Source organism: Artemia sp. Qi Xiang Cuo, chromosome 6 (assembly GCF_049724085.1).
Source record: "Artemia sp. Qi Xiang Cuo chromosome 6, ASM4972408v1, whole genome shotgun sequence".
Taxonomy (NCBI): domain Eukaryota; kingdom Metazoa; phylum Arthropoda; class Branchiopoda; order Anostraca; family Artemiidae; genus Artemia; species Artemia sp. Qi Xiang Cuo.
In genome coordinates this window covers 33,646,070-33,667,170 of record NC_142799.1, presented here as the reverse complement: position 1 = coordinate 33,667,170, position 21,101 = coordinate 33,646,070, and the positions used below count along the sequence as shown (strand labels likewise).

The 21,101-nt window shown below is 36.2% G+C and overlaps 1 protein-coding gene across 1 annotated transcript in view; it reads left to right on the top strand.

Annotated features, from left to right (window-relative positions):
* The first annotated feature begins 1,846 nt into the window (after positions 1-1,846).
* The window catches only part of Clbn (Nuclear export mediator factor NEMF homolog Clbn), a 136,824-nt gene continuing 117,569 nt past the window's right edge, over positions 1,847-21,101 (top strand). The window contains exons 1-3 of the mRNA XM_089090664.1: positions 1,847-1,880; positions 11,775-11,843; positions 20,723-20,894. Of these exons, the coding sequence (XP_088946790.1) occupies positions 11,788-11,843; positions 20,723-20,894 (228 nt within the window). The 5' untranslated portion in view covers positions 1,847-1,880; positions 11,775-11,787. The remainder of the gene's footprint in view (positions 1,881-11,774; positions 11,844-20,722; positions 20,895-21,101) is intronic.

Sequence of the window (21,101 nt, the reverse complement as noted above, 5' to 3'; positions counted from 1 at the left end):
AAATTTTGATACAGCCATTTTTTTTTCAACGTAGTTTTGAGTTCTGGAAATTAGATTTTTGAGGATGACAACCCCCCAGAGCCCTAAGGGTAAGGGTTGTAAGTTATGCCCTGGGGGCATATAAGGTTTTTATAGATAGCTTTGTCGTAGAAACTTCAAAAAGGGTTCATTCAATTAGAAATTGAAAGGGCTATTGCCCTTTTTAATAGTCGGAAGTGACTGGAGGGTAACTAACCACCCTCTCACGTTCACCATTCCCCCAAACACATCCAATCAAAATTTTCAAATGCGTTGTTGTAGAAACTTCAAAGAAGGCCCGTTCGATTGGAAATTGAAAGGGCTAGTTCCCTTTTTAAGTCGAAAGTGATTAAAGGGCAACTAACACCCTCTCACACCCACCATTTCCCAGAAAACATCCAATCAAAATTTTTAGATAACCATTTTGTTCAACGTAATTTAAAGGTCTGAAAATTAGGTCTTTGAGGATGACCCCCCCCCCCACGACCCTTAGCGCAAAGGTTGTAAGGTATGCCGTGGGCGGCATATAAGGTGTTTTTATAGACACTGTTGTCGTAGAAGCTTCAAAAAGGGTTCATTTGATTGGAAATTGAAAGTAATAGTGCCCTTTTTACTAGTCGAAAGTGATTTTAGGGCATTAACCCTCCTCTCACTCCCACCATTTCCCCGAACATATTCAATCAACATTTTGAAAATTTCGTCAAAAGGATCGGAGGGCGAATGCCCCCCCGCCCATTATTTCCCAGAACACTTCCGATCAATAATTTGATATAGTCATTTTGTTGAACGTAGTTCTAGGGTCTGAAAATTATGTCTTTGAGTGTGCCAACCCCGCCACAACCCTCAGGGCTAACGTTATAAGTTATGCCCTGTGGGCATATAAGGTTTTTATAGAAAGTGTTGTCTTAAAAACTTCCAAAAGGGCTCGTTTGATTGGAAACTGAGAGGGCTATTGCCCTTTTTAGAGGGTTATTGGTTCTTATAGAAATTTTGTCGTAGAAGCTTCAAAAAAGGCTCAATCGATCGGAAATTGAGACGACTAGTACCTGTTTTATTAGTCGAAAGTAATCAGAGTGCAAATGCCCCCCCTTTTCCACAAAATAACTTTTTACACAAAATAACTTTTTCAAAATAAATAAAGAACTCCATTGAACCAAAAATGAAAAAAAAATAGAGTCAAATAATCTAACAAGTATACAACTACCACAAAGCAGTATCAATAAACAAATGAAACCCAAAACAAACAGAAATTAAAATAAATATCAGAGTCAAACTCAAAACAAGCAGAAATTAATATGAATAGGGTTCTAAACCCCTATACTTTCTAAAAGTCAGAATATAATTTGTACTTTACTGAAAAAGCTCTTTTAAATGTTTTAATTTTTATAACTTTAAGAAATCAAAAATTAATTGATGAATTATTTTTGAGGAATAAATATCAGCATGTGTATATTAAACTGACAATACACATTATTTCAGTAAATTCATTTGAATTTTTTGAGATATATATATATATATATATATATATATATGCTGTTTAAGTGTCTTCTTTCTAGCGGACGATGGTATCTTAAAACCCACGGCTGAGATTTTGAAAGAAGTTGATAAATAGTTTTAAAGTTTTAAATTCCATTGCTGTATGTCTCTTATTTTCCAAAGTTACTCCTAAGTTTTAAATTCTGGATTTAATAACTACCCAAGGTAGACCACTTTTTTTCATATTTTACTGAACTAGTGGATATAAAAGCCCATACAGCAGCACTACCTATGAATGACAGAGTGATGGGGCTCAAAACTTATTCACATAGAATATGTGTTCAATAAATTAGGATATTGCTCAAAAGTAGTCCTAGCATAAGAAGGTGAATGTTGTAATTTTGACTAGATGTTTTACCTTTTAATAATATACTAGGGTTCTCTCTCATGCATTAGGCTAGCTGGGGGCAAGTAAAAATTTACACGAGCTGCTTTTCGCTATCTTAGAAAGGGGTTAGGTTAGGGAAGTGAAGCTTTCATGGATGGATCCTTTTTCTATAAAATGCTGATTGTTGCACGCTACTGCTTATTTTCTGCTCAAGTAGCTATAGGCTACTAAAACCTGGTTTGTGACATTACCAAACAATGGAACTTGCTTAGCCTAGGGTAAGACACCCAGTAGTCGGACACTTTAATCACCTTGAAAACTTTTTGACATTTAAACTACTTCAATTACTGTATTATACCACCTAGAAACTTAATTTTTGTATCAAAAAATTTCTGAAGAATTTCTGTTTTCACTTGTACAGTGCCTCCTATTTTTGAATTTACTAACAAGTGACAATTCTGCCTAAACTCAGACATACAAACGGCTCATTGTAAATTAGTTATTAAAATAGTATAAAAGATTCTGTCCGAGAATAGGCAGGTGGCCGACTGCTGGGTGTCTTACCCTATACATCTGAATGATCTAATTTTTTAAGGCTACAGACCATTTATGAGATGTCAACTATGTCATTTAGAGTGGGATATATACTGTTCTGATGAAAATTGAGATGCTGTTAGACCCTAGTACCATGGCAGTGCACTGACCAAATGCCATCAATGAGAGGTCTGGTTGACTCTGCCAAAGTGTTGCAATGTTGCCATCACCCCACCACCAGCAGAGGGTGGCATTTGGTTGACTTTGAATTGATTTTGCAGCAATTCTTTATTGCATCAACTGCAAAGTTAGAGTTTCTCTTCTCTTGTGTGGTTAGGTATTTTGATTTTCCTGATTAGGAATCAAGCAGGGCTTGCAGTATCCCTGAATTTTTGGGGATTTCCCCAAAAATCTATGTCACCTTGAAAAAAACTTTGTTCCCTGAAAATCACCCAATCATGGTGCCACCCCTAGTGATTTATCACTAGTGACTATCCCTGCCAAATATTACTTTGTGTACCATAATTCTTCACTATTCTCTTGTTTCTAAATTTTCATCTCTTTGTGTTACTTTGCATATAAACCAGACTGATACATTTACAATATACACAGTTCTTCATATGTTAACAAAAGTATCATCTTTATGAAATTAAATACAAAAAACAAGATTTTTAACTGAAAGTAAGGAGCAACATTAAAACTGAAAACAAACAGCAATTATTCTGTATATGGAAGGGGCTGTCCCCTCCTCAACACCTCATTTTTTATGCTAAAGTTTTTACTGTTTTAAAAAGTAGAGTTTTTAAAAAGAGATAAACTTTTGCATAAAGAATAAGGGATTTTTTCCAAAACTTTCCACAAAATAAGTAAAGAACTCCATTGAATGTAAAATGAACAAAAATAGAATCAAATAATCCACCAAGCATACAACTTCCACAAATCAGTACAATAATTTAACAATAATATAGGATCAAATATTAGCAAATATTATCAAAGATAAGCAGCAATGTGCAATAATCTGAATTATATAGAGGGGTGGAGTTAGAGACATTAAAATACCTTCAAGGGACACACCTTAGCTTGTAGATCCATTCCTGAAAGTTTCATTTTTCTAGCCTATCACTTTTGAAGATAAGAAAAAGTAGTTTGTCTCAAATTTTACTATTTAATGACTCAGGCTTCCTACAAAATGAAGCAACATATAAGCAAGGCACAAGCATGGTACAAACACAAGCATAACATAAGCACAAGCACTTACATGAAGTGATTGCTAGAGCCAAGCTCAGCTGGCTTACATAGTATTATTGACTACCTTCATAAATGTATATGTAAGAAGGCAAAAGGCTTGCTTTTTTTGTGCAACTACTCACATAACCACTACATATGTATATATTGTACTTCTACTACTATTTCTTATAAATAAACTATCTTCATAAGGCATACATAAGAAGTTACTAGACTTGTTTCTTGTATGCACTGCTACTCTTTCACCAACTCTACCTATAGATTGAGCCTTTCAGGTGGCCTGATAGCTCTTCCATTCTATTAGGTGTGTTTTTTACATAAGGTCTATTTGAACATAGGTACTAGTGTGCAAGATTTACTGGTAAGTTTCAAAACTTACTCTTACCAAATTAGTTACTAGTAACTTTGGTAAGTTACTGCATAAGTGGTAAGTTATAAATACTCATGACTTTAAAAGAAAATATTTTCTCTTCTCTGGCAGGTTGATAAGAAAAATTTTTATTTTTGTGTAATTTTATTTGTTTATTTCCTATTTTGTTTACACAGGGGAAAAAATTATAAAAAGTTGCACTTTAGGCTTCAGATAATTCTTTATAAGAGATAATGAGAGATATGCTTGAGCTGCTGCAGCTGATGCTCCTCCTCCTCATCTGGTGCATCTTCAATTGCTATGTCTGGCAGATCATCTTCCACCAGACCATCACCACTATACCACTATCACATGGCAGCAAACTATAAATAGAAAGACATAACAGCATAGTGAACATCCCTTCAAGAATTTCATGCCAATTTCCACATATTTTTGAAGCTGCATGACAATGCTCATTTTTTTGCTATTGAGTGACTGACAGACCATTAGAATTCTGTTTGCTGTTTCATGCTTGATTTGGTTTCTACTGTGGGTCTGTACAAGTCCATAACCCGACCAGTGTCTGTTGCACGAGGCTACGATAACATAAATTGTTTAAATTTTTACAGCCACTCCTGTAAGCACCAACTTCACAAAAAAAAAACACCCCTCAAACAAGCTACCCATTCAACAGCTTTTGCAGTCTCAAAGTAAAATGATTTGGAAAATTGGCCACTTTTGGAGATGTAGCTACACAGTTCTGTGTTCAAGACCCTAAAACAGTCAGCTTCAGATCTTTTGTTAAATGAATCACCATCCTTCTGAAATTGGTAGGAAAGTTGGCAAGCTCATTGATTTGACTTGCTGCATCCATAAACTTGTGTCAGTGAGTTAGCACCAAAAAGTGGATCAAGTAGAGTAGCTGCAGCCAGGGCGGGATTGTATGCAAATATCTGCCTATTTTCTAGGTACTTGTGGATTTTTCTTTCCTTGGCCTTTGAGACTGACAAAACAGGACAGTCTCCTGGAAATGCTGCTGTAGCAAATTGAAGTACAAGATGACACACAAAGCAAGAGCTTCCTCTCCTTCAAAGAAGTGGCATCCAAGTGGAATTGGCTTCAAGAATTTCAGACAGGGTGTTAATTGATCCAGTTTCACATCATGAAAAAGCACTTTTCTAATATCCCGAATACCCTCATTTATGTCACACCTTCTATCAATTGACATAGACCACAAAGGCTCCTACAACTCTTTCATGAAGCACATAGATTGGTAGGACAGGAATATTTTTTATTAATGGACCTTACCACTTGCATTATAGCTGGATATAAAACTCACTAATCAGTCAGAAAATTTGAGTCAAAAGTAAAAAAACTCACCAAATTAAATTGACCTCTGCTATGAATGTCTTGTTTATTCAGACTGACTGACTCATTGCATCTTCCTGTTCTTTTTTTTTTAACTCAGGCGAAAAATGACAAAGAGATAGTCCAACAGAACAATATTGGCATAAGCTCAAAGGTCTATGACTCATGCATTGAATCTGATGAATGAATTTTTTTTTGATTGATTTTAGTGAAGTGGCAGCTCTCTTAGGGAATGGATTTGTTTCAATTAAGAACATTTTTGTTCATAAAAAACTTACCACTTGTGAAACTTACCTGTAAGTTTGACCTAAAACTTAACATTACCAGGTAAGTTACTTAGTGGTAACTTACCATGAGGTAACTTACGTCTTGCACACTAATAAGTACACAACAAAATTTTATCTCAAAAAAGTAAATTTTTTTTCAGAAAGTACATATTTTACTCTTGTTTTCAACAGAGTTGCAAGTTTGTTGAAAAACTTATATTATCTCTCAACCAATTTTAAAATACCCTCTTCATAAAGACTTGTTGCCTTCTCCAATAACCAAGAGTTCACTGCCATTTTCCCATCATTGTAATGGTTGCTGCTGAGGTGTTGTTTGAGGTGAAGGAACAAATGGTAATTGCTCAGTGTAAGATCAGGACTGTTGGGTGGGTGGTATAAGACTTCCCTGCCAAAACTGTCCAACAGATTTCACATCTGACCTGCAGTCTAAGGGATTGCATTGTCATGGAGAAGGACAATTCTTTTTGTCAGCATGCCCTGTTTTTTTTTTTAATTGCTCTGTGTATGTTGTTCAGGCTTTGGCAGTATCCTTCTACATTGATAGTGGTTCCTCGTTGCATAAAATTGACCAACAAAACACCATGCCTATCCAAAAAAAGTGATGCCATGATTTTGCACTGGGACAGAGTGTTTGGACTCACCTTTACAGGCAAGTGTGTGTGTGTCTCCATGCCATGCTCTGTTGCTTTGATTCAGGCATGACATGCAAAATCTACCATTTGTCTCCAGTTATGATGTGAATCAAGAAGCCACCAACCTCTTTGCAATAACAAGTCAAGAGCATCATCACTCATTCAAATATTTGGTTTCTGTGGTCCTCTGTTTAGAGTTCAGGACCCAACAGGAGCACAGCCGTCTTTGAATTCTTGTACTCACTTATGCACTTTGGTTTCACTCATAACAGTATTACTAACACTTTCTAAATATGTCAATGAATTTCTGCAGCAGACATGTTCCTTGCTGACAAAACCATATCACTGAGTGAACCTCACACATGGCAGGCAAGTTGATATTTCTTAAACATTTTAAAAGCACAGAACAGAATTTTACAGGTTAGCTACACAGTTGAAACTTAGCATAGTTGTTCAGAAGACATGTTCTGTTACTGGATTCCAAACACCTTGTGGGGAAGTTTGAACACAAACATAATCACCTACTGCAAGAGGGGCTAGAGCTTTGACTGATTTATCAGTCAAATTAATGATGCTTTTGCTGTTCTTACATTCTCTCACAAATTCTAAGACATAGTTTGACAGTTTCTACTTTCTTTTGTAGATGATTGACTGTGCATGGTACTGTTGATTGCAACTGCCAACTCGTAAGGGGTTTTGATGGGGAAGCAAGGTCAGCTACAGGCATATTTTTATGCTCCAGTAATCCCAGGTAGGGGTCATCACTGTTGTCAGATGCCTTTGTCTTTAGGTTTTAAGCAGTCTGCACTGATTTCTTAATTAAGCCATTTGACTGTGGGTAGATTGGACTGGATTTGATGTGCATGAATCCCCAGGCTTCTGCAGATCTTTGGAATTTTTCCGAGGAGTACTTTTCAGGAGTACATTTCAGGTGTTTGTGCTGAATGCTCCAATGATTGAATATGCTTGACTGAAGCATTTTCCTATAGCTTGGCCATTCAAACTTTATGGCCTTGAGAACAGCATTTAGCTGGGTGTTTTTATTGGGTTCAAGCTTGATAGCTGCCAATTTTCTTTTATGTTTACTGGTATGTGTTTGATAATTTGCTGTACATATGCATCTATTTCCTTCTGCAGTTTGTCATCTGTGTCAGGTAAGTGCAGCCAATCCGGCAGCAACAGTCTCCAGTGGTAATTGATCAGTGATGCCACTTACACCTCTTCTATATAAGTAAAAGTGAAAATGCTTGCAGCCATAGACAATCACATAAAGCTCTTTTTCAAGTTACAAATACTTTTGTTCATTCTTATTCAGTGCTCAAGATGTACAAGCAACAACTTCCCCACCATAGCAAAAATGAGCTCCCAAGGCATGGCCTGAGGCATCAGCTTCAATCCAATAGTTTTACTAGTGTAGTCAAAGAATGATGTAATGGAAACAATGGAATATTTAAACTCATACAGAACTTTGTCATGCTCTGGGCCCCAACTGAATGTGTCTTGTTTAGTAATTTCATGGAGGGTCTTGTTTTGAGTGAACAAGTTATGTGTGTATTTTACTATACTTTTGCCTTCTAACTGGTCCTGCTTTTGAAAAAGAAACATAGCAAAGAGAGTATTTTTCGTTGGGCTAGCATATTTTTTGAACTGTGCTAGGAGAGGCTCTATTTTGTGGCCATCCTCAAATTCAAAGGTATTGAAGATTTCTCTGCCCTTCTCTCCTGTCCAACTTAGAAGGTAATTGGACATATATTTTTCAGTTTTCCCAGACAGAGGCTTGGCAAACATGAGTTGTACATGTTGCTCAAATTGATTCCATTCCTTTACAAGGAAATTAGAGTCCTAATTTATATTTGGTTGTAGAATATCCATGGTAACCTGAAAGACCCAAACTTGAAACCATTAAAATTTGTATCACTAGGATTTAATGACCTAGGCCATCTACAAAATGAAGCAACATAAAAGCAAGGCACAAATATGGTATAACATAAGCACAAGCATAATATAATCACAAGCAGGGTACAGAGGCACAAGCATAGCAGGAGGCTGCAGTATATAGGGCCTAAAATGCATCATGGGAAAGTGTTTTTAATCTAGTATCCCCACCCTCTCCATATTTCCAAAGCTTATGTGATTATAGACTAGAAGACAAGTTTGTATGCCTGCCTAAAAAAAATCGAAAAAAAAAACTTTTACATATTGATTAACAGTCTGCATAGCACAGGTACGAATCTCCTCATTTTCTGTGTTTTGCTGGGTGTACAATATGTGTTTGGTGGTAAGTCATCTTATGTTCCCTGTATTTTCCCCCATATCTCCAGGACCCATTTGAAGCTGGGTCTACTTTGGCTGGGCTTACAGATTCCCATCACAGACCCCCATTCAAAAAAATATACAGCAGCACAAGGACTCACACCCCTGCACTTATATAAACAGGATTGTGAGTCCAGCATAATAACCACTCAGCTAGTATGGCCTGGTAAGCCTGCTGGTACTTTAATATTATATAAAACACACTCGAGAAGTGAATTTTGGTTAATGCTAATGAAAAAAAAAAAAAAATATGATGAAAATAGAATACTTTATTAGCAAAATTGTAAATTGGAAATATGCTCCCAGAATGCAGAAATGTCCTCAAGAATCACATTAAAATTAACTCGGCCCTCTGCCTTTATTGCCACTTGCCACATGTACTCTACTAAGTATGAATGTAAATGCTGGCAGGATGTAGCCTACCTTGGTGCTGTTTGTTCCTCCACTTTGCAGAACCTGACATTCTCTCTACTTTTTGGGTAGAAGTGCTGGTTTCATGGTCAACACAATTATTTTTGTTGAAACCTGCTTTCAAATGAGTGAAACCTGCTTGTTCCACCTCAGTTGTGTTGTACCCTTCCAACAATCTGAAATGATTATTGATCCTGGCTCTATGTTATGCTTAATTTGTTCAATTGAATTCAATTTATTCAAATAAAAATAAAACATAACACCAATAATAATAAAGATCCTAGAAGCAAACTTGAATAATGATCCTAGAAGCCATCTTGAATAAAGATTCAAGAAGCAAACTTGAAACTTTACTCCAATTGGCTGGAGTAAAGTTTCTGCTTCTTAGTTGGAGACCTCCACTAAAAATCTTTCACCAGTTTTTCAGCACACTTCATCAAACACCCACTGTTGTGATAAGATTCTTCCTGCATTATTTTTCCTTTTTGTGAAGAAGGATTCATCTATTTCCACTATAGGCCTAAGGCTGACCAATTCCTCCAATTTTCCCACAGTTTTTCTGCTGTACAGAAAACATCCACACTTCACAGAGACAGTTATTCCAATTGACAACCGTTTGTTTGGAAATGCCTTGCTCTTGTTGACACCAGGCCAGAGACAACAAGTTGTGGTTTGTCCATTGATGCAGTGTTTTGTTTTTGGCAACAACCCCTTATCCTGGAAAAATATAATTGGCTGTTCTTTGGTCCTAGACAAGTCCCAAATCTCAATTTGAACATCCATGGTGAGACACTATATTCTATCACTAGTCAAAGCAAACTAAATAGTGTCCTCAAGAATCGCATTAATAATGAATTAAAATGAACTTGGTCATGAATTGCATTAATAATGAACTTTACTTTGTCTTTGAGATGGTCAGCCGACGCCAAAGCTCCCTATTCAATAATTCACAAATGACCTTCACAATTTTGCTAATAAAGTATTTTATTTTCATCATATTTTTTTATCACCAAACTTCACTTCTTAAGTGTGTTTTATACAATAGACAAGTACGGGCCTGCCTAGCAAATCTGAATTTCTAGCAAATAATCGGCAGCATAAGGACCCAAGCCCCTACCCTTATATAAACAGGATTATGAGTCCAGCATGCCAACCTCTCAGCTAGTATGGCTCAGTAGGTCTGCATAGCATGTCTGAATTTTGACAAAAAATATTTCACCTAAATTTTGGATTTTATTCTCATTTTTTTTGGTTTTAGGTTTTTGAAAAATAATTCTTTGTTGTCTCAACAGGATGTTAGGTATTTCATGGTTTCTTTTGCCAGATTTAAAAATAGTTTTACAAATATTAAAAATGTATAAATCAATATTGAGCGAAAGTTTTAAGTTAAATTCTAAATAAGGAGATTTTGTTTATTTTGGAAAGTAGTTGACGTTAAATTAAACTCAAGAATAGTTACATAGCCCTTAATGATCACATGTGAATGTATTTTGAAGCACCTTCCTTTACTTCTTCCCCCTGGAAAGTATTTTGACTTTCAATGACCTTTAGACACATTTTCTAGGCCTAGGCTCTTTAAAAAATAAATGTAGACTATGTCTGTCTGTCCTGTATATACTAGGCCTGCTACACTATTCATCAGATTGCCAGGGAACTTTGAAAAAGTTGCTCAGTATACTGTTGAAAGGTTTTAGGTATAGATTTTTTTACACCCCTCCCCCCTCCTCCTGAGGCCCTCTTAGTACTTTATGCTGACAAAAACTGCAGACCCTTAACACAAGGGCCACTTGACAGTTCCTTCCATTCAGGTGTCACATTTTCTGAAAAGAGCCTTCTAAACTTTCATCTCATCTTGTCACAGCTAAGATGGAATAGAAGCAATATTAAAAATTGATTATCTTTTCATTAAGGAGAGAAGCTTCACTTCAGTAAAGCCCAAAATCACTCTTGTACATCCAATTTTGACTCCCAAGGGTTTATTTACAATTCTTAATAAAATACTTGTTCTCATTGTTATCCAACCTGAAAAACCTACTTATGCCCAAGATTCACCTCATGGAAATTTCCCTCCTTCCTGATTTACCTATGGTTAGTAAAATGCCCTTTTTGAAAAATAAAAAAACGGCTACAATCAATGGATAAACAACTTGTGGGGAGGGGAATGATTTGGGGTTGACTATCCAACATGTGTCCAGGTTATTTTTGTGCAGCTGTTTTTTTATAGCTCACATTCATACACATTTTTTGGATAAAAAAGGCTGCGCAGTTGCTTGCTGCTGTTATTTTTGCTCTCCAATCAAAGCTCTGTCCCCTATTTGATCCACACCATACCCTTCTCCTTGAAATTATTCTTTTTCTTGTTTGCATCTCTGCAGTATTTTGTGTAATATTTGTATATTATGAATGGATAATTGAAGAATAGAGGCTATGACTATAAGAGGTATAGCCTTCATCAATCATACTTTCTCATTTAAATCAGCCTTAGTGACTTGGTTGCTTTTGATGTCCACTTACTGCATCTTATAAATCAAATAGTTAAAAGAATAGATGAGATTATCTGACAACAATTCTTTATTCTTGACCATCCAGAATCTGCAAATGATCGACTGATTTCTCATCTCAGTGCTTCTAAATGTGTTCAAATTTTTATATATATATATATATATATATATATATATATATATATATATATATATATATATATATATATATATGTATATATATATATACATTGATTCTTTTTTTATTCGGAGGTTCAAATCAAAAATGAAGAATAAATTTGCATCTACCGATGTTGTTGCTGCAGTTTCTGGCTTAAAAAGGTATGGATTCAGACATTTAATTTTCACCTTGTATTTATTTATTTATTTTTATGTTCTGGAAGAGCTAGCCTATTTCTGAAAAATTGTGTGATCTGAGACTACTGATCTTGAATAAAATATTTTTGGTTTACTTACAAGTGATTAAAGAAGGAATTGCTTGGATGTGATGTGTCAAAGGTGTTAGTTTTTTTTTTATTCAATAGATAATTTCTGCATAAGAAAAAAATTATGGCATGTACAAGTGTTTCCTTGGATAACACTTTGGCTGTTGAATTGGCTTTTGCCCCAGTCTACCATCTAAACAAATCAGGGGCCACTGCCAAGCAAGGTTTCGCTGTAGTACCCTTGAAAGACCTACAACTAAGATCCTTTTTATTTTCATAACAATATCTATATTCTTAATCAATGAATTAATACTTTAAGTAAAAAATACTTTAAGTATACAAAATAAAAACATTTTTTTTTCTCCTGGACCCATCCTAGGTCTATTTACACCTGAAAACTAAGTTTTTTTAGTTGTTTCAGATTATCAAGTTCTTAAGAAAGTAAATGTTGCTTTGTTGAACTGTAAATATAAGCACAATCGTTAAATGTTAGCAATATGTTTGTTAATAACAATATGAATGTTACCATCTGAAAATAACAATATGAATGTCACCATCTGAGAATAACAATGTGAATGTTAATAATCTGTTGATTCCCAATGACAACTAAACATTTACAGGAAAGCTACACCATCTTACGCTCTTTGGTGCCACATGTTCATGGCTTATTTTTGGCCGTTTTTCTTTTTTCATTGGGCACTGACTTCTAGCAAAAACTGCATTTCTGCACATAGAGATCTTTTTTATTAAAACTTGAATTCTTGAAATTCCTAATTTTTAAAGGTATAAATTGTTGTGAAAGTTTCCATTTAGCCAATTTATATAATCAGATTTCATTTTCACTGTGCTTGGTACTTTATATCATGACTAATATGATATGGAAAGCAAGCTTAAAACACCTTGCTACAAATCTTTGATAATCGTTTGAGACGATTGGTTCTAGTTTTGTTTCCAACATTAGAGATGCTAGTACTGCCACCTACTCCCTGAAAGAACACCTGTTTGTTAAGAACAGCACAAGTCCAAAAATGGTACTCTTTCCACAAACACTATTTTCTTCCAGTTTTTAGCCCAACTTTCGGTATTTTAGCTAGAGTCAAACTTAAAACTATTGTCAAATGGTACCTTTAAAAATTTGCTGATTAACAACAGGCTAAAGTAGCTCTGTCCGATTTTTAAGTTAAGGGCTACTAAAGAAAGTAGGCCTTCTGACAATAAGTCTAGTTTCAAGGTGTTACAAAGCTATGAACTTGACTTAGTTGCATCTGAACTAAAGTTAGGCTTGAAACTATTAGCATATGACCTAGTTTAGCATATATATGTGCACAATAGAAAATATTTAGGTACGTGTATGATATATGCCCTACCTAATTTTCTTGTAATATGTTTCTGTGATGCTCAATCCTAATGAAATATACCAAAGTAAGATAAAAATATAATTCTGTAGAAACAAATTCGGGTTATATATTTGCCCATCAGGGATGGGGGGGGGGTTACAGTATAGTGGGTCTGCGTGCGTAATGTGTTATGTACAATTATTCTGCATATTATATAGTAAGAATTGTTTTCTAGCTTCACACTGTCCAATATTTTACAGCACCCTCCCCCCTAATATGTAAATATATAGCCCACAATATATATTTTCCATCTATTCTGTCACTTCTCTTTGTCTTGTCTCACGCTAAGCTGACAAAAATTAACAAAAAAACCCGGTTCTAGAATGTGCTGATGAATGAACAACTTGTAGCCCAGTAAATCTACAGAACTCTAGTACAAAATTGCTATATAAAAGATTTCTACACCGTCTTGTAGATAAAAAATTCTGTACAACGTATCAAAAGTCCCCAAAAATCTCCTTGGCGGAACAGGGTAAAAAACGGGGGAAAATGGAGAAAAAGAGGGAACATTGTGAAAATTCAGGGGCAGATTTATTGTGCGCTCGAACTTCACGTCTGCTCTTCTTCTGCGCGGAGAAATCGAAAAAAAAAGTTATATTGTTTTATCGCGTGACTTGGTTTGATTTCCCCTTTTAGCAGGGGGGGGGGAGAACAGTATACTCGAGAATTGTGCGATATGACTTGTCAAAATGTTGCCCCCAAGGTTTTTTGACTCGATGATTTCTAAAAAAAATGGTATTAGATTCATATCATCCTTTTCTGCAGTGTTTTCACCATAGGGGACACAATACGTTGGGCCTTCGGAGTACGTGGGCAGATTTACTTCGACTATATAATAGAAAAATAAGACAAAACTAAATGTAAAAAATGAAACGAACCAGGTAACTTCGGTAATCTAAGCAAAACATAATTATACTTTTTATTGAACTAAAAAGGATAAGATTAAGAATTTGTACTATACATCGTCTTCTTTATCGTTATCAACAAAAACATCTTTATTGGAACATGCAAGTCCTTGGCAGTCTTTGCAAGCAAGTGTGCAAGGCAATCCGTTTTTTCAAGAACTACAGCGTGAACTGTCACAGTTGGAACGGGTGCATCTGCAACAAATCACATTTGGTTGATGAGGTGGAGCAGGTCCGATGTCTGTCATGATCGGAGTGAGGCGTCCATCATGTAATCGCCAACTCCAGTCTTTTGGGTCGAATTCTGACGCAGTATTACGCCATTCCATTACCTGATAGAAGACTATAAGAATGAAATTTTGCAGCCGATGGAGTTGGTGGAAGTCTCTCTGGGTTCACAAAAGTTAATGTCTTTGAGCGGTTCAGTTTTTCAAGAAAAACCCTGTACCTAGCTTGGCTGAGACCTTCCGCTTCCTTAGCCTTGTAGAAACACAGCAAAAGATTTTCACCGGCTTGCCGGACTTCTTCCTTCGTAGATCGCGGATTAAGGAATACTCCACAGTTATTCCTAAATTCTTCATGGATTTTCAGGAATGGCAGGACAGCCTGCTTTCCTATTCCAAACAAACGAGACGTTGTGTTGCAACCAAGAAGAGCGTGGCCAACAAGAATATAATGACAAACCTGTCCAAGCGATCTTTTGATAAAGTTGATGTGCCAGTATTTAGTTGACAGCGTGCTTGACTTGGTACTGGTTTCAAAGTAGAGATCCCTGGCTTCCGAAGGCAGGTGATGGAGGAGAAGGATCAATAAATCAGTGTCGTTTCTGACTACTGCGGTTACTCTTTTCTAGGCTGCATCAACACCTGTCAATGCAATCAGAACGTCCGCATCTCTCTCTGCATGAAGGACAGTTAGGCCGGTTTTGACAAGCTTATTACCAAGAGCTCGAATAATGTTCTGCTTATTGTTGGGATTCCGCAAGAAGTCCTCCTTCTTCCTTTGCAGCTTCATACTCAGTACGAAATCGACGGTTGGACACTGGATACCTTTTGTTTGTCTAACCTGGGTGACATCTTTGGTAGATGGACCTGAAGTGTAACCATCATAGACAACGGAAGCATTTGAATACTTCTGCGTCACGAATGAAACGTAACTGTTGCAAATCTGTTCGAAAGTGTTTCCTGTTTTCCACGGAATATGCGTGAACAGCCATCCACCATCGATCACCTATTTTTACAGCTCTTTTGATAGGACGTTCACAGGTTCTGCCTTTGCTAATTTGTAAATAGCTTCCGCTAGCTACGCTTTATCTGGTTGTGGCGGCAGGCTTGACGATTCGAAAAGGGCAGTAGGATAGATTGAGAGCTTCTTCAATATCCCCTCTGGCTGTAGTTGCCGCTGCTGCAAGACATTGGAGCAGAAGACTTGCGTCAATTATGTGTCTTCACCATCAGCTTCGGAAATGTTGCCTTTATAGGCCATCGTAATCGCTTTGCTTTTGCGTTTGAAGATGTAGCGATCGACATCGATGTCGTCCACTGATTTCAGAATTTGTTTTCCTATCGCCTTTGCTGCATACGCGTTGACATCCCTTGCTGCTGCCATACCATTCGATATATTGCGCAATTGAGTGCAGTTGTCTTACGGACAGGACTGCGCAAAAAAGCTACTAAAGTAGCTGGACTCCAAGATATACTTGTAAAGGAGCGAGCAAAGATCGGGGAAGTTAAGCCTGCATTATTGCATGACCGATTGAACATACGAGTAGATCCTTGTCTGATCCCGCGATTAGCAGAGAAAGAACGAGCCTCAGAGATGGTGGTAAGAAATTCACAACTTTTTCCTTTTCTTCTATACTGCTCAGGCTCGGGTATTCAGAGTCTGTACATTGCACTAACTTAACGTCATTCCTACTTACTTTGGCCACTGTCTCTATCATGAACTTCAGCTGGTCTTCCTCACTCAGCTGTAGTGTTCTGTAAAATTACGAAGGGTTTCATGTGTTGTTTGTCGGAAAGTCACAACACCAGTCTGTCGGCCTATGTCATTTATAACAATGTGGTCGCCGTATGTTTCATTAAGGAGTCGTTTTATATGTTTTGTGGTGTACGGCGACTGATCTGGTTCAAAAAAAAGCCTCATCTTTTCTGCAACATCTTTCACTGTAAACTGTTCATATTCGAATTCTTTGAAATAATTAACAGCTTCAATGAATGCATATCAATTCGTACTCTCCTGTGGTCTTTCAGCAGTGTTCACCAGATCAGTTGCACTAGTGTAACGGTTTGGCATTTCTCTGGGGGTTTTGAAGTTAGACCAGAATGTCTTATGATACACTGCATCAGCTACATGCAAATCCGAGCTTATAGATTTCATCCTGCCGCGGACAGCGAATGGTGGACGTGGAAGGGGTGTTAGTTGTCTTCCAATCACTTTTGACTGTTAAAAAGGGCACTATCCATTTCAATTTCCAATCGAATGAGCCATTTTTGAAGTTTTTACGACAACGCATTCTATAAAAACCTTATATGCTCCCAGGGCATAACTTACAACCCTTACCCAGAGAGCCCGGGAGGGGGGGGGGAGGTAGTCATCCTCAAAGACCTAATTTCCAGAAGTTTCAACTACGCTGAACAAAATGGCTGTCTTAAAATTTTGATTGGATGTGTTTGGGGAAAAAGTGGGCGTGAGAGGGGGGTAAGAAGCCGTCCAATCACTTTCGATTCTTAAAAGGAACAAGAACCCTTCGGAGTTCCATTTGAATAAGCTTTATTTGAAGTTTCTACGACACTGCTGTCTATAAAAATCGTATATGCTTACAGGGTATAACTTACAACCCTTGCCCTTAAGATTGTAGGGGAGTTTCCTCCTCAAAAACATAATTTCTATATAGAAATCAACTACGCTGAACAAAATGGCTATCTCAAGATTTTGATTGGATGTGTTTCTGGAAATGCTGGGCGTGGAAGGGGTGTTAGTTGCCTTCCATTCACTTTCAACTATTAAAAAGGGCACAAGCCACTCTGATTTCCAATTGAATGAGCCCTTTTCGAAGTTTCTACGACAACTTCTTCGATACGAAGTGCCCTGGTCTAAAGCAAAAAAAAGTTATAAATAATATATTGTGCCAACATCGCTCTTATATGACTTCAGGGCATAACTTAAAACCCTTGCCGTGAGGGTTATAGGGGAGTGACCTCCTCAAAAACATATTTCTATTTGGAAATCAACAACGCTGAACAAAATGGCTATCTCAAAATTTTGATTGGATGTGTTTCGGGAAATAATTTGTGAATAGCTGTGTTTTGTATTCCAGATTCCAAATCTTCAGATTGTTGAAATGAAACTCTATGTTTGAGCTGCTATTTAGTCCTATAAATTAGAAATTCGAAATTTAATCAATCATTTTTGCCAAGAATTTTCAATTACTGGCGATTTTCGTTGATAGATTATTTAATAAGGCTTCAGGTGCTGATAGCATGGTAAATAAGCTTATGAAATATGTTGGTTACTAAGCTAGAGATGAAGTACTGAAGATTATGAATATACTTTTTGATATGGAGGAAGTACCTAGTGACTCTAGGAAATCTTCAATCAAGCCCATTTATAAGAAAAGGGAAAGTAGTGAATGTAGTAACTACTGAGATATTAGCCTGATTTCCATAAAAAGCAAATTACTTAGCATGATAGTATAGAATATAATATTATTTTAAAAATCCCTATCACAGCATGGATGCCGAATTTGAATTTTTCGTAAAAAAAAACACAAGTATAAATATGTATATCACATCGATAAAAATTGACTTTCACGTCAGACATAATTCATTGTATATAAAAAAAGTACATAAAAAAAGAAAAAAAGTACATAAAAAAAGAAGAGTCAACACTTAGTTAAAAAGTCAAAAATAAAAAATAAATAGATAACAATGCAATTAATGACTGGATATCCTGGTTATTATACAACTCAACAAAACTCGGAACAAAATTCTTCCGATATCTTTCATGTTTAGCGGGGATGGGAGTCAGTTTAGGGACTTTTTGGTATTTTATACGGGACGGTCTATTGCGGGCGGGATGGTAGGATTCGGGGATGATGAAACGTAATCGGGGAACAGACAGGGTCTTATTACCGAAAGGAAGGCACAGGAGGTTCCTTCTCTCGGCCAACGTGGTGAGCTTGAAATTACCTAGTAGACAAAGATATGGAACCTTCCCTTCACCATTTATGATTGTAAGTTCTCGTTTTTGGACATTCCAATCATATAGATATGCTCTGAAGAAAGACCTGGACCAGCAAACTCGAGTTTTGGCCAGATAAAAGAACAATAAAGTTGTAGAAAATTATACAATAAAGTTGGAGAAAGTTGATACTTATAGGCATGATTAGACTAATAGTTGCTGTAGATAAAGTTTTAAGAGAAGAACAGTGTGGTATAGGGCCTTTTCTGGCGAATAAATTTTTGATCAACAGTGTTGGTCATCAATTGCGAGAACAGATTTGTTTATGAACAATAATTTTCGCGAGAACACAAATGGTTATTATTGTTGGAATTAAATGGCAATATTTTCAAAAGTTGATCAACAATTTTGATCAAAAATCGCCAGAACCGGTTTGTTTATCAACAATACTTTTCACGAGAACACGAATGGTTATTATTGTTCGAAATATTGGCAATATTTTCAAAACCAGTTGATTATTGTTTTACTGTTCTTATTTAAACTCGTGTTTACTCCTGTAATTTGACTATTTGTAAACCTTTTCACTGTCTCATCAAATTTGAATTTTTCCATAAAACAGAACAAGATTTCTTCACTGTAATTTGGAGGGAAAGCGATAGGTAATTCAAAAGAAAGTATCTTATCATGCCTTATTTTAGGCAAGAGATCAAGTCAACAATATATAACAAAAACATTTATGACAAAATAATTGTTTTTCCTATTCTAAATTGTAAAAAAATCCCGTATGATTTCCATCCTTATTATTTCACGCTTAGATTTGACTGACATAATTGAAAAACAACAAATTCAACTGTGGGCTGATTTCATCCACATTATTGATCAACAAAGCCTTTGCTGATCGCTTGAACGCAAGGGTTGATCAACAAAGTCTCGCCAGAACAGATTGTTGATCCACAATGTCGCCAGAAAAGGCCTATAGGAAGGTGAAAGGATGCATTGAACACATTGTCACACTAAGATTGATAAACAATTGAGGTGTCTGAACCAGAGTGTCAAGACCCCTTAGATCCTGAGTTTTATAGATCATGAACAGGCATTTGAAACAGCTGATAGACAAGCTTAACAATAAAGATCCTACCCTTGTTCGGTATACCAGATAAGTACTACAAGGTGAGGTTTATAGTTTGTTGAGTGTGGAATCTGGAATTGATTTGTGCTGTGTCGTCCTGTTTATATCGATTATTTTGATGGGCTTTTTTCTAAGGAATACTTCGAGGGCTGTTGGAAAAGATAGTTTCATCTATGAAGGAAAAACTCTGCTAGACTTTGATAAGACAATGATGCGAGTGTCTTAATTAGAATTATTAATAACTAAACGAATTTTTTTTTTAAGATCTTGAGAGTTCATGCTATGGTAATAGATTTGAAAATCAATGTTAAGAAAATGAAATCGGTTAAACTAGGAATAAATGGGATGAAGAGGTGATATTAGGTAATGAAAACAAAACAAACCAAACGGGCAACTTCACTAACCTGGGTAACATTAGCAAAAATGGTGGATGCCGCGAAAATCTATATAGTAGAATAGCGGAAGGGCGGGAGGCTTTTTTTTTGGTGCTGAAAAAAAATTTCAAAGAAAAGGAAATTATGTCTTCAAACTTAGACTTGGATATTGGAAGCCGTAATAGTCACAGTGGTTCAGTATGATTCTCAGGAGTGGATGCTTTGAAAGGTTGAGGAAGATATACTAGATGTTTCCATGAGGAATTATATATGGACGGGCTTAGGTACTCGTTTGACTGACCGTATATCAAACAATAAGCTTCAAATGTACTTTAGTCCTAATGTCTTGGGATATAATGAAATACAGGTTAAGATTGGTAGGTCAAGTTTTGCAAAATAAGCAGGATAGTTCGCCAAAAATTGGGCTTTTTGCCCATTCACCTGGGCTCCCGAAAAAAATAGGATACTCTTAATGTGGTGGAGGGGGGTGTAAGAAAGGGTTTATGGCAAATTGGAACTGAATGGAAGAAAAAATTAAAGAGCGAAGCTTTGAATAGATTGGGACGGAGAAGGGGTTTGCGCAGCTTCGCTGACCTTAGGTGGCATGGTGCTGCAGTGCGATGTTAGCAGAAGTAGCGAATTCCATTTAAAGAATGGTAACCTTGTTGGATTGTTGAAATAAAGATACCAGGACTTCAGAAGTTTATTAAATGCTCTAGTGTTTCTGCACTTCATATTTGTTAGATTTTTTTATGTTTATTTATTTATGAATGTTTACTATTTTTTAGGTGCATAGGGATGAGAGTAAACAACATTTACGATATTGATAATAAAACGTACCTGATCAAATTAAATAGACAGGAAGAAAAATCTACATTGTTATTTGAGTCTGGCATTAGATTACACTTGACCAAATTTGACTGGCCTAAAAATCCTGCTCCATCAAGCTTTACTATGAAGGTATTTATTTTTTTTTCGAAAACAGATGATAGGAAATATAAATTATTATTAAAAAAAATATGAATATTTCATAGGATTAATTTAGAAAAAAAAACTTCCCACCAAAGAAGTTTTCTAGAGAAAAGTAAAGAGCTACATTGACCCAAAGATGAGCAGAAATAAAGTCAAGTAATTTTACCAGCGTAAAGCTACCATAAATTACCATCA